At 38.1% G+C, this 13732-nt stretch overlaps 1 protein-coding gene across 1 annotated transcript; it reads right to left on the reverse strand.

Annotated features, from left to right (window-relative positions):
- Positions 1–5359: 5359 nt before the first annotated feature.
- On the reverse strand, positions 5360–8156 carry LOC143876690 (gibberellic acid methyltransferase 2-like). Its single transcript, XM_077378377.1, has 3 exons — positions 7233–8156; positions 6493–6786; positions 5360–5908 (listed from the first exon to the last, which is right to left on the reverse strand). Exons 1-3 carry the CDS (start codon positions 7779–7781, stop codon positions 5546–5548), a joined length of 1206 nt encoding a protein of 401 aa, XP_077234492.1. The 5' UTR covers positions 7782–8156; the 3' UTR covers positions 5360–5545.
- Positions 8157–13732: the final 5576 nt, after the last annotated feature.

The following is a 13732-nucleotide window of genomic DNA, read 5'->3' on the forward strand; positions in this document are numbered from 1 at the left end:
CATTCGGTGGCATCACTACCTTAGAAGATGAAGCCCCTCTTCTCTTGAGGCGACTACATACGATGCATCAACACCAGATAATATCTCATTTTTATTAGAATACAATGACAACTTTTTTGAATACTTTATAACAAAAGGATCAATATGTTAGGGGGATTCTGGCGGTCATTGGGTCTTATTGGAAGAGCGAAATGCGAGGGTGTTACGAGGCTTAGAAGAAACTCCACATTTCCTCTTCATAAAGACTATTCCATTAACGATAGCTCGGGTTAGGTCCATGCCGAGCTTCTGATTTATGCCAGCATATGACTTATAGAGAGGGTGGTCAGCAATTTCTTTTAGTAGCGAGGCTCCTCTAGTGATCTCTCAAGTGTGGGAGCGTCCCGGGCTTTGGTTTATTAAAGATGAACTTCGATGCATCAAGTTTAGGTAATCCTGGACCGGCTGGAGGTGGGGGAATCTTCGAGATAAGAATGGAAATACGATATGGGATTTTTCGGGTTCAATAAGGATTGCCGGGTCCAATGAGCCAGACGTAGGGGCGGTGTACCATGAAATAAAATTGTTGGAGAAAGATATGTTAGACATGGTGATAGTGAAGGGAGATTCTTTGAATGTGATCAAGTGATTGGAAGAGAAGGCCTCTCCTTCTTAGCGGCTTGCCCAGTGGATAGTGGATAGATGAAATTTCTGATCGGATTGTAGGTTCCTCAATGCGTACCATCATGTAAGGAGATCGGTCAATTCAGAGACCGATAGGCAAGCAAGAGAGGTGTGTTCAAGGGTAGAGTTGGAAATATTCTATTTCCTTCCACCTTAAATCGTCTCCTTTGCTTTCTATTGATTTTGTATAGTGTTTGATCATCTCTATCGCTGGGGCAGCCCTTTGTTCTTTCTCTTGTATTGCTCTTTTTATTTTATTAATGTCACGCCCCTGCCCCGCTGTGTAGATGTTGTCCGGTAGGGGTGTTCATTCGGTTATAACCGAACCGAATAGACCGAAATTTGATAACCGAAATAATTTCGGTTATCAAATTTCGATAACCGAAACCGAGCCGAAATTTCTAAAAACCGAACCGAAACTGAACCGATTAAAAATTCGGTTATTCGAATAGTGGGAGAACAAGAGGGAAAAAAGCAAAATCTCGGTTTGGATCGTAGGGCTACGATCATCCTATCAAAATGATTTTTTGAGCACAATTCGGTTCAGTTCGGTTATTCAGATATAACCGAATAATGAACACCCCTATTGTCGCAATCCTCCCCGGTTTTGTTTTTATGCAGAATACGCGTTTACACAGGGAGAGGGGGAATCCACATATATAGCCCAGGAACTTTTCCTCCCTTTCCAATGTGGGATCTCACAATCCACCCCTCTTAGGACCCAACGTCCTCGCTGGCACACCGTACTGGATGGGAGGTCTCGCTCTGATACCATTATGTCATGCCCCAGCCCTGCTGGGTAGATATTGTCCAGTTCTGGGTCGCAACCCTCTCCGGTTTTGTTTTTCTGCAGAAAACGCATCTACACAGGGAGAGGGGGAATCCACATATATAACCCAGGAACTTCTCCTCATTTCCGATGTGGGATCTCACAATTAAGCTGATTCTTTGCCATTAAAAAAAAAGGTCAATATGTTTTCATATAACTTTACTATATATATTTACCTCTATCAAATATATGTTCTTAATTTCTTATTAAAATAAAACCCGTATTATACTCTTATTGTGTAGGAAAATTAGGATCCACATGAAATAAAGAAGAGATAGGGGAGGACTTTAAAAGTGGATTCCAATATACTTCCATGCTACATATAATAATCTTTGAAACCTCAAATGAAAGTGACAACTTTCGCATCTTCCCGTGGTTTCTTTCACCTCAAAAAAAATCATTTTTCCTATTTCTTTATTGTGAAGAAGATTTCTAAGTTATGATTGGCTCCAAACTTTCATACCCACCATTAATATATGCCTTTTAACTCAAAAAAAACTTTGTTGGCTTAGCTTTATTCCTTTGAAAAGTCTCCCTTTCCTGTGGGCGAATAGGGAAAAGACGTGAAGAGTAAAGAGGATTTCCACCAATACAGGGTCAAGTAGATGACACAATCTAAGTCCCAAGTCTTACAGTTAGTCTTATAGATAATTAATTTAAAAGAGAAGCGGTGACGACACCCATAGATTTAAACATTTTTCATTATGTCAGGTTCTCTTATTTAATTTGTTCTTAATTTTCTTCACATGGAACAAACATAAACAAGAGAAAGAGGATGGTGGAGAAGCTAATCTCCAAAGGATAAAGAAGAACATAAAAGAAGGCACAGACTAATAACTCAAACCAATGTGCAGAATCATATACAAAAACTGTTCCATCAGGGATATGCAGGAAAAATAAATAAATTAAGGGCCTGCCTCTTTGGATGCCACCAACTTTAATTGATCCTTAATTATTTGCAAATAAGATTATTTTAATTGTAGAACTATATATAAATTGTAGTTTGCAAATAATCATATTTAAATTCAAAACCATTTGCATATAAGATTAGATAAAATATATAACTTTTGAAGTTATCTGTTGGTGATATTTTATATTAGGGATTTGCTAGCAACCATCGCCGAAGGCATTTTGCGGATGGGCTGTTGCATGTGAGAGAGCAGCCACCTCATGAATGAAGACAAAATCTGCTGAAAGTGAACCCATGTACATATTCATCTACTGGCATTTCTAGTGCCATTATAAATGCAATACTTTGAATGGCATATCGTGTGCGGGGGGGTGGGGGTGGATTATTAAGAGCCCACCTAGAAACTGCTATGGGCCAACTCGATCCATAGGACCACCTACTCCAGTTGCCTAAGAAGAAGACCATTAAAAATCACACTAAGGACAATGTTCTTTTGCCTAGAAGCTTTAACTGATCTTATTCTTTTTCTAGGATGGCTTTGGGTTTGTCAAGAAATGAAATATCAGGCTCGTTTGTAGAAGTTCTTGCTAAGGCAAGTTCTATTTAGAGAGTGTGATACAACAAGAGGATGGTCTAAACAAAAAGTCACTTTTATGCTCCTTTCTAATGAGCCATGGCTACGTCAACCAATTGCCGTTGAGAGCACCTTGATTCCACATACAAGGCCCCCTAGTGCCCATCTTGGATCCAAAAATTGTCTTTTATCATTGATCGTAAAAGTAACTTTATGTTGATCTTGTAGAACGCCATAAGACAACCCACATGATCTCGGTCCCATCCATACGTAAGATAAGGCCCTATTTGGATTGCAGTAAAAAAAATCTTGGGAAAAAAGTTTCCTAGCATTTTCCCTTCGTTATTTATCTTTTATGAAGTAGCCTAAAAGTGACATGACCTTCTTTTTAGCATTTTCCCTTCGTCTAACTCTTGCTTGGTAAACCTAGTGTTAGACCTTTTCATTTCTAAACCCCCGAACCCATATCCAAAATCTACTCTCTCTCTCTCTCTCTCTCTCTCTCTCTCTCTCTCTCTCTCTCTCGATTTCCCTCGACATGTCACATGCAAGATAGGGCATAAAAAGGACTGCTGGGTCTGCCTCTACAAGCTAAGGGATGGGCTCAGAATAACAGATCCGATGTGATGGCTGATAGAGTGTAAGGCCCCCCAAACTCTGCTTTTCGCGCTCGAGCCTCAAGGCTGGCAATGATTGACTGGTCAACAAACGAACCCCATGACTTCTTCCCCATCCACATGTATACCTCTCTCTTCTCAACAAAATGTGAAAGAGAAAGCCCTCATAATAGAAAGTTAGGCTGTCATATAACCATCTTACAAAACTCAGGAATTATTTGTGAGGCCCCTCACATTGGAAGTTGTACATGTAACATGTAGCCAAGAAGTGGCATTCTCACTTGTTTTCTTTACTATGTCTATTTAAATCTGAGCTAACATTCAATGATTTCATGTAGGTACACAAATATAACAATGTTGTAGCCACAAATTTAGCACTTGTTGGTATAAATCTCCCTTTCAAGTACTTAGCCATGGAAGTGGAACCGCCATATATTTTCTGCATCACCCATGACATATTGGTGGCTTATGAGAGGCGTAGGACCCAAGTCAATGTTATATCCACCCTGGCAAATACTAGTTCATGGGACCCTATTCCCTTTTCCATCACCCTGGATCCCATGTTACTATTCCATCCAGTCTGGCCTGTATACTGACATGTATGCATAGGTTGAGTTCAAGTTTAGTGACTAAAAGACAAGGTTATGCACACTAATTAGGTCTGGAAGGTGGAATTATTGGCCCAAGATAACATGCTTGGAGAGTTCGATCAATCAATGGGCCGATGTGACCCCAAACAAATAATGGTCTCTTTGGAAATTCCTAAAATTTATTATCATATGATCTTTATTTGTATATATTATTATATCTTGATACATATGCAAATAATGGTTATAAGATTCTTATATCTAGCTCAATTGAGGGAAACCAAAGTGGACTTAATGACTGATTTTATATACCTGTATCTAAAGGCACTAAATCTTTGGTGTGACTCCCAACTCTCCAAGCTCTCAATGATTTGTTGCCCCAAGATAACATGCTTGGAAAGTTCAATCAATGAGGTGGTATGACTTCCAACAATCTATGAAGTCTAAATCATGTTATGTGGGTGTCATTCCAACTATCTAGGCTCCAATCATAGCAAGAAATGCCTTTCATATAAAGGCCGCCTTCAAAGTAACCTATAGTGGATCATATTCTAGATGACTTGATTGACTTCTAAGATTACATTCGATGGGAAACCAATGAGATACAAGTTCCAGTCCATCTATGGGATTTTGGGCCCTCCAAATTTCAGTTGACTCTAAGTTATAAGGTGGGGAAGGTACATGAGTGAAGCATCTCTTTTACCAATCTTATCTCTGTACCATATCTCTACACCATAGGATTTAGCTTCTCTTTTGGGTAAGCTTAGAAACATTTAAGTTTTGCATTTCCAAACTATCCTCCCTTGGGTTCCATTCACGGAGCCCTTGGAATCTGATCATTTTGATAATGAGTACACTGACTTCTTCACTTGAACTACCAGCTCATCAATTTAATTTGCAACGTGCGGACTGATCAACGTTAAATGGCTCCTTTTCATGTCGGTGATCGTTACGTCTTGCTCGGTCATGATTTCCTCTGATTTGATATGGAAATATCTCTGTGTTCTATAACCTTCACCATTCGTTGGATGGTGATGTTACACTGGTTGTAATGTGTGACTAATGCCAAAGGTGGAGTACCACACTCTTCATCAGGGACTGGTATGTAAGAGTAGAACAACCAAAATGTATTGCTCTTTATGGTTTGAGAAATAAAGTTGTTTCATTTAGGTAGATATATGAACACAGGAAAAGCTCTTTTTATTTGTATTTCTTATTAGTAGATTTTTATAAACTCATAATTAATCACTAACCCGAAGTGCAATCTTTAGCTAGAAATGAAACTGTTTTAGGATGAGAATCAATGTTGGTGTGTCTAGCCTCTCTCTATTCTAGCAAGGGAAACTTTTTCCTTACCAGGGTATCTCACTTCCTAATTGCACACACCACAATAACACCATAAAAGCTAGTCTTATCAAGCATGTTTATGTCCCCTGCGGCCCTCCTCTCGAATCGCTTGAACAACTCCTCTGATAGATCGGGCCCGAGGTGGGCCTCGAAGATGGACTTCATAGTCGCTCGAACGAGGTTGGCTTTGAATTGACCATAGGATACCGGATCCCTAATCCACTCCTCTTGCTTCTCCTTTGAATGCTCAGCAATTTTATGGTGCTCCAATATCTGGATCTTGAACCCGTTACATTGATCGAAAGCTGCCTTAACCTCATCAATGCTTCTCATATAAGCGGGGATGTTAAACGTGTCTCTTTTCTCCTCATCAATCAATCCCTAAGAAAAAAGCATCAAAACAATGAAAAAATAAATCTCAAATCAGTGAAATATTCATTTGCTTAAAAAAAATTACGACAAATAATATGAGAAATTACTAATGAAATAAAGAGATTTTTTAATAAAGATAAGATAGAACGGCTTAAGGTATAGTACTAGATCTAAAGGCCAATTGGGAATCCAAAACAAAAGGTTAGCAATTGAACATTGATAATGCATGTAAAAAAAGAAACTTGGTACCACCACACACAGTGCCATAAAACAAGTAAAAGGAAAATAAATAAATAAATGCAACAATCAAGGTTCAGCCCCAAGTCAAAAGGTCATTTGGATTTGGTGAGTCAAGGGATTTGACAATCATGAAATTAAAGGGGTTTCACAAACAAAGAGAAGAGAAATTCCCACAGAAGAAACTCCTCCAAAGTATCAAATTAACCAAAAATGTGTGTGTATGTATTTATGAGGGGTGGGATAGACAAGAGAGAAAGGAAAAAGCAAGAGGATGTGGAGTCTCATGCCAGTTTTAAGGTGGTGGGAAGGCTTTGCATTGAATTTGAGCTTCTCAAATAATTAGTAATACACACCTCATTTAATAGGTCTTCCCAAGCCTGATCCATAGAGTTGGTGAAGGGGTGCTTGGCCCTTGACACAGGGTCACCTAACTGGTTCTCCGGCGGCTGCGAGCCGGGTCTTCCGGCCATCAATATAAACAACATTCCACCTTCCACAATCTCCTCTCTTCGGCATTGTAAGAATGCCTTCAAATCCTCCGCTGATTGCTTCGCGTAAGCATCGATCACCTCCTCCTTCGCACTATCGATCCAAGCTCTCCCTTTGTTCCAAGCAGGTAATCTCTTATCCAACACTCCCTCTGGTATCTATCAATTCCAATAAAGCACACACTCCACAATAAAATAAAATAAAATATTAAAGCGAGTAAAATGAATAAGAAAATAATATTAAAAGAAAAATAATATCCCCACCCAAACAAAGAAACTGAAGAAAACCCATTTAGCATGGTGTTTGTTACTAACTTTTTCCCATCAAAAGAATGTGAATAATACAAATCTATTATAGTGTTTGTTACAAACCTTCTAGCATATCCACATTAAAAAAGAAAGAACAGAAAAACCATCTAATATGGCAATTTTTACTGACTGCGTACCCTACCCAATTAAAAAGAAAAAGGTGAGGAAAATCAAATCCCATTTGGTATGCTGATTTTCCCATCCAGCCCAATAGAAACAATAATAATAAAAAAATATCAACTACTAGAAAAAAGTAGAAAAAATGTATAGAAATTAAGATATAAACTCTAAAACACCTTAGAAAGCCAGTGTAAGGCACTTAAGCTAACAGCTATGTGAAGCTTCCCTCTAGCGAAGAGACGATGGTAGAAGGAGCCCGGCACACCGGCCGCATAGTAGCGCTGCTTCTTGTTATCTTCCACCATTGGCAACGAACGAAAAAGCGAATTGAAATCGTTCGAAGGGAGATCGGAGAAGAAGGCTTCGAATTCGGGCTCATGAACCTTCTCATTATGGTATTGGTTCCTCAAGCTCTCGACCACCAGTTCAATTGTGGCCAACGTATTGCTTCCTGTTGCACAACCCAAGTCGGCTATACGCAATGACATGTTGTCGCCTTCGAAAAGCTTCATGGATTTGATCCCTTGCAAAATCAATGGTTTGGATAGAGTTATTGCTGATGCCATGGCCTCGGAATTCTTGGCATAGCTCGTTTCATCATCTCCTCCTTGCATACTTAGTATTGTGTGGAGATCTTTAGTCCATGTCATGCGTTCTTGTGTCATGTGTTTGAGCTCTATTCTCTCTTTCATGGAGGAAGTGGGCATTGGACTTGGAGAATCCATGTGGGTTATTTTAGAAGAGAGAGAGAGAGAGAGAGAGAGAGAGAGAGAGATTACCAACACCTTATACTACCTATATATGGGTTGGGTTGTTTGAGGCCTCTGTTGGATTTGATTTAAAATTAAGAGGCAGTTTAGCTGATTTTTTCTCTAACAGCGTCAACCCTAATCCAAGTCTAAATGAAATCGGATTGACTTTTTCCAACTCTATTCCCAACCCGAATTCAAGCCAATTTGCCAACGGTAAAAAATAAAATAAAAAAACAAAATCATGATATTCAGCGGGAATCGGAAATATTTTGCAAATATGCCCTTTTTTGGCAATTCATTGATACCCTATTTGCTTGCATATCAAGAGGATTCGATCCTTTACCCAAAAATTGCACCTAGAATCCAATTGGATTGAACTCAATATATGGAAACACATGCTCACTCACTTTCCTCGGTTGGCATGTATTAATATATTGTTGTCATTTAATTAGGACCCTTTTTTGGAAATTTTTTGATATCTTATTTGATTGCATATCTAGGGGCTTCAAATTTTTACCAAACAATTGAACCTAGAATCAAATTAGATTGTGGAAACACAAATGCTAACTTTTTTTCTTGGTTGGGGGATGTATTAATATTAGGGTTTGTTCTTTTCTTGTCTACATATATTCCTAAGAGTGCCAATGAGCTAGCAGATGGGTTGGCTAAGTCAGGAGCACTGAGGGACTCATTTTATTCCGGCTCCTCTCTCCCCATTGATGTGAATATGTATTCTCTTTTCTTATTAATATAGGAGTAATGCTAGGGAGATCGAAAGTAAGACAGGGTGATGCAGCGCACATCTCCTGAATTCGGCAACAATATTCTGGAGAAGCAACATATCTTGCTACTTCCTTTCTTTAGTTAGAAAAAGATTATCATCAATAGACTTTAGGCAATAGTTTAGGAATTTTACTTTTATCATCAGTTTAAAAGTAGTAGTTTTCTATTTTTTAGGAGTAGTAGTTTTAGGACTCTTATTTTGGTTATTAAAAGAACCTTATGTTACTTTGTGGGGGGACTTTTTTTATTGAATAAAAAATCACACCTTTTGTGTAGAGAAGATTGAGCTTCTTCTTGGGGTTTGTTCCCTATTGTGTTTGGATTATTGATTTCTTTTTTCTTCCGCTCGCACGGGCAGGAAACCGAACAAATGGGTTATTGCCATTAACATCACAAGTAATTTAAGCCCTCCCTTATGTTTAGAAAAATCAACGAAAAATAGAATTTTCTGTACACATGGCACATTGTCAGTGTTGGGCTCTCCCATCGGCCTTACTCTCAGTCAGGATATCATTTTCCTTAAGATAATAATCTCTTATAAAAAAAATAGGGAATTGCTAGCGTCCATCGCAAAAGCAATTTCGTGGCTGGTCTGTCTATGGTCAGACCAGTCACCTCGTGAATGGACATGCGACAGACGAGCCCTGAAATGCCTTTCGCGATGGACCCTAGCAAATCCCAAAACAATATATTGTAGGGTTTAGATCATTAGTCAAATAGCAGCTTGTAGGTTTGACCTGTTGAGTGGCTGTCAAAGAAAAGCCCATCTTTAGCTAGTCATCATATCTACTTTTTAACCCGATTCCCACTGTATCTACTTTTTAACCCGATTCCCACTCATTTCAACTCTCTCTCTCTCTCTCTCTCCCCCCATGTCTTGGTACCTTCTTCGCAGTGGGCAGAAGGGTAGTAGAAGGGCCCCCCCAAATAATTAGGGTTCTCCATCTATCCCTCTCATAGACTGTTGCAGCTTTTTTGTGATGCGAAACCTAAAAAAATAGCTTCCTTTCCTTTTCCATCTATACAGATACTCTTCACTCCCCTCATCTCAAATATATGCTTATATTTAGCCCTGCCCACCTCACACCAACAATATTTACTCCGTACATGTGTATATTCACCTCTATCGTACTCACTCGTTTTACAAGTAATGGTTGCTGGCACTTGTGATACACGTAGAGAGAGAGAGAGAGAGAGAGAGAGAGAGAGAGAGAGGGAGGAGGGTCCTAAGAGTAGATGACATAGTGATTTTTTAACCATACATTTAGAATCATTGATTAGATTGTTAGGGGCATGCGATGAGTAGTACAGTTTTTTTAAGTCATGTTATGTATAGGGTCATCCAAAGGAAGGCTCAAAGCTGTGACTGGAGTCTCATATGGCTTTTCGTAGACTTCTCTGATTAAGACTTTAATTCGGCTTGAAATAGATTTGTACCACCAATGAGTTTTGGTGCTAGAAAAGAGCTTACTTTGAGAAACTCTATAGAAGCTGCAAACTTCTTTGGTAATCTTGAAGAAGAATGCGACTATTGAAAATACATAGAAAAGATTTGCTTTTGCAAATACGTGTGGGACAAGTAATTTTGCAAAAAACGTGAATGCACTGTCATGTTTTCAATTCATATCAAATTCCTTATATACACAGCAATCTCAACCAAGTAAGTCAGAAATAAACAAAAAACTCTTCTCACTTATTTCTAGATTCCAGTAAAAAACGAACTCTACCTAATAGCTATATATCGTAAAACAAAATAAAATTGGACTCTTAAGACTCGGTGGTGATAATGTTCACAGAAGCTTCATTGAGCTACTCATATGATGTCAACATGATGTGAAAGGGGTCTCACCTAACATATATTCCATACCTGAAAGTTATTGCGATTTAAACAGCCTTGAAATTTGAATCATTGGCCTAAAAAGTGAACGGTCCCTGGGTCGATTGGATGTCGTAGGCATAAATTACATGCCCAGGAAATGATTCCTGAAAATACTGTGAGGCAGGCGTTGACCACTGTTCTCCGTATGAGATAAAAACCAAGTTGAAATCTCCAATCCCACACAATGGATTGGAGTGACCCTGTGACGCTAAGATTAAATCATTCTACCAGATGTTGTACTTGGTGCATGCATAGACTACAAATATGAAGATAATGTCATCTTCACACTTGAGATTATACCGAGTGTGGCTTAGTTAGACCACGAGACCATTGTAATTATCCACTTGTTGGTGCTTAAAAAGATCCATATCGTAGGTGGATTTGATGTAGAACACGTGGTGTGGAACGAATCCCTTATTCTTTAACTTATTTTTCTGTCATCTTATTTGTATCTTATTTTTTAGGCATCAAATATTGTTCATTTGGCTTGATTCTGGTATCATTAGAAATGTTTTTATATCACATATCTAATGACCCCGAGATCACGGGATGTGAACTTGATTTGACAAATTTATGGACAATTTTTTAATGTGATAAATGCTTATTGTAGGATTTCTATTTTAGGGTATATTTTAGTAATGTATCTAACTTTTATTAATTGTGTTGCTTTAGATGGATGATTTAATATTGTTTAAGTTAGCATTTAGGGTTTCTAGTTTTAGGTTTTGGCCATCTATATAATGTAATGGCATGAGGAAGGAAATGATTGATTTGAATAAAGTAAAATTTTTAGAACATTCTTTGTGAAGAGAGGTTGAAGGAGCTTGGCTCCTTTCATGTGTCATATTGGAGTTTTTCTCCAAAACTGTGGTCTGGGCTTTTCAAATCCCAACGAGTATATTTAGTCATTGCTTGTGTGATTTTCAACTCAAATCCCCACGAGTATATTTAGTCATTGCTTGTGTGATTTTCATCTTATGTTGCTGCTCAACGTCCCTACATCAGAGCACAAGGTATATTCAAAACATGCACGTCGAGATGAAGAAGTCGCCTTCATCGAATGTCGCACAATCTAGTTGCGGTGAACGGGCAACCCCTACAACAATTTGAGTCTTTCACATACAGTTAGCGTCACTCGAAGCCCGCATCTATGAGGAAGATACCCATGTATCTATGAGGGCCTTTGAGAGCCCTTCTCATTGCTAAGCATCATGCAAGGGATCACAAAGGGATGACAAAATCAAGGAAGAACAGAAGGTCAATGAAACACTGTTTATATGATGTCTTCTGGGACAAATAATTAGATTTGGAAGATGATGACCTAAACTCTAAGTTGATTTTTCTTCGAAAGGGGCAGATGATGGAGATCGAACATGCGGCGTGGAACACGTCCCTTATTCTTTAACTTTGTTTTTGTCGTCTTGGTTGTAGCCTATTTTTTTAGGAATCAAATCTTGTCTATATGGCTTGATTTTGATATCATTGCAAACAATTTTCGACTACCTATCAAATGAGCCCAAGATCATGCGATTTGGACGTGATTTGACGAAATTACGGACGATTTGCGGATGTGGTATATGCTTATTAAGGGATTTCTATTTTAGATTTATTTTAGTAATGTTGCTAACTTTTATTTGTGTTGCTTTAGATGGAATTGTTTAAATCTTAAGTTAGCATTTATGGTTTCTATTTTTGGGTTTTGGCTATCTCCAATGTAATGACATGCGTAAGGAAAAGATATATTTAAATAAAGTAAATTTTTGGAATATTCTTTGTGAAGAGAGCCTTGGCTCTTTCACTTGGTTGAAGTAGCTTGGCTCATTTCACGTGTCATATTAGAGTTTTCTCCAAAACAGTAGAATGAATTTTTGAACCCCTGGAGTATATTAATTCCTTGCTTGTGTAATTTCCAGCTTGTGTTGTTGCTCATCATTCCTCTTTAGGATTGGTAGTTTTTGTCGGATCGTATGGATGCATTCCCCAAGCACCATGGCCGATGTTGTGTGCATGGGCATGCTAGAATAAGCCGTGGTTCGACAAGTTCGGCAGATTCAAAGGTAATTATTGATTGTCTGGTTATGTGGCACCCTTGTTCCTACTTATACCTTCTAAGCCAAAATCTAACTACTATATATAAAGGCGAAATCGTGGGTTAAGTTCTTCCACCCTTTGCCAAAAATCCCATCTATATCCCTGCTGTATTATGCCTATTCTCTTTAATAATAAGTTATGATATTAACTACTTTCTTTAGGATAAAATCATAATCTACATACGAAAAGTACCTACACAGGGTACCTGTCTATGACAATTACGAAAAAAATTACCAAGAAGAGGTAAAGACATATGACAATGACGAAACAACTACTTTATATTACTCATGCAGGACACTTGTAAAATATTGACAGATTCCGAGCACCTCAAGAGGAACAACAATTATGGAAACCTCTATTGATTGGAGGGCTAGGATCAGCCTATATCGATATCCCGAAATTTCAGTCAAAATTCTATATGAGAAAATTAGTCGTTCATTGATTTAGTCGGATTACAGGCGAAATCCATAAAAATCAATTTAAAAGATACTTTAACTCGGTCAAAATTTCAGTAATTTTGGCCGAAATTTCAGGGTAATATTAAATAAGTGATAAAATCCATATTTTTTGGGATATTCCTTAAATTTCGGAACGGGATTTTTGGGGGGAAATGAAATTTTAATCGAAAATTTTGAAAGTTCTGTTAAATTTCGGAATAAAATTTCGAGGCAAAACGAAATTTCATTCCATTTCGGGTTGACCAGATTTGGATTTCGGTCGAAATTTCAAACCATGCTTGAGAGCAAGATTTTAAATTTCAATTTAAGTTTCGATCGTCTTAGAAATGTGGACGTTTCGGTTTCAGATGAAAATTTCGGTAAAAGGTAAAGTAATATTGTTTTTCCTATTATATGAATAGATCATAGGTAATTGTTCATTTTAATCAACTCCAATATTAGATTGTCACTTCATTTTGCACTATTTGAACTGATATTTGGGTCCCACGTGCAACGCACATGCATTTTTCCTAGTTATCTAAAAAGAAGGAATATTTTGGCAAGTAGAATTATGCTCTCTCTCTCTCTCTCTCTCTCTCTCTCTCTCTCTCTCTCTTTTCCCACTGTCTCTCCTCTTTCAGTATTGGTAATGACACCTCGTCTCATTACTCTACGAGGTTGGCAACCAAACACTAATTATCACTATTCTACCAAGTAAATCCTTGGTAGATCAA

This window comes from Tasmannia lanceolata, unplaced genomic scaffold, assembly GCF_043159265.1.
Source record: "Tasmannia lanceolata isolate RefF3 unplaced genomic scaffold, GAP_Taslan_0.1 ptg000005l, whole genome shotgun sequence".
NCBI lineage: Eukaryota > Viridiplantae > Streptophyta > Magnoliopsida > Canellales > Winteraceae > Tasmannia > Tasmannia lanceolata.

Bases quoted from the DNA above. Each gene is read 5' to 3' on its own strand.
- LOC143876690 (XM_077378377.1), bottom strand. From the start codon at position 7,781: ATGGATTCTCCAAGTCCAATGCCCACTTCCTCCATGAAAGAGAGAATA. The intron at 6,787-7,232 runs GTGTTTTAGAGT...TGGAATTGATAG, and splicing joins CCTTACACTGGCTTTCTAAG to ATACCAGAGGGAGTGTTGGA. The intron at 5,909-6,492 runs GTGTGTATTACT...CTTTTTTCTTAG, and splicing joins GGGAAGACCTATTAAATGAG to GGATTGATTGATGAGGAGAA.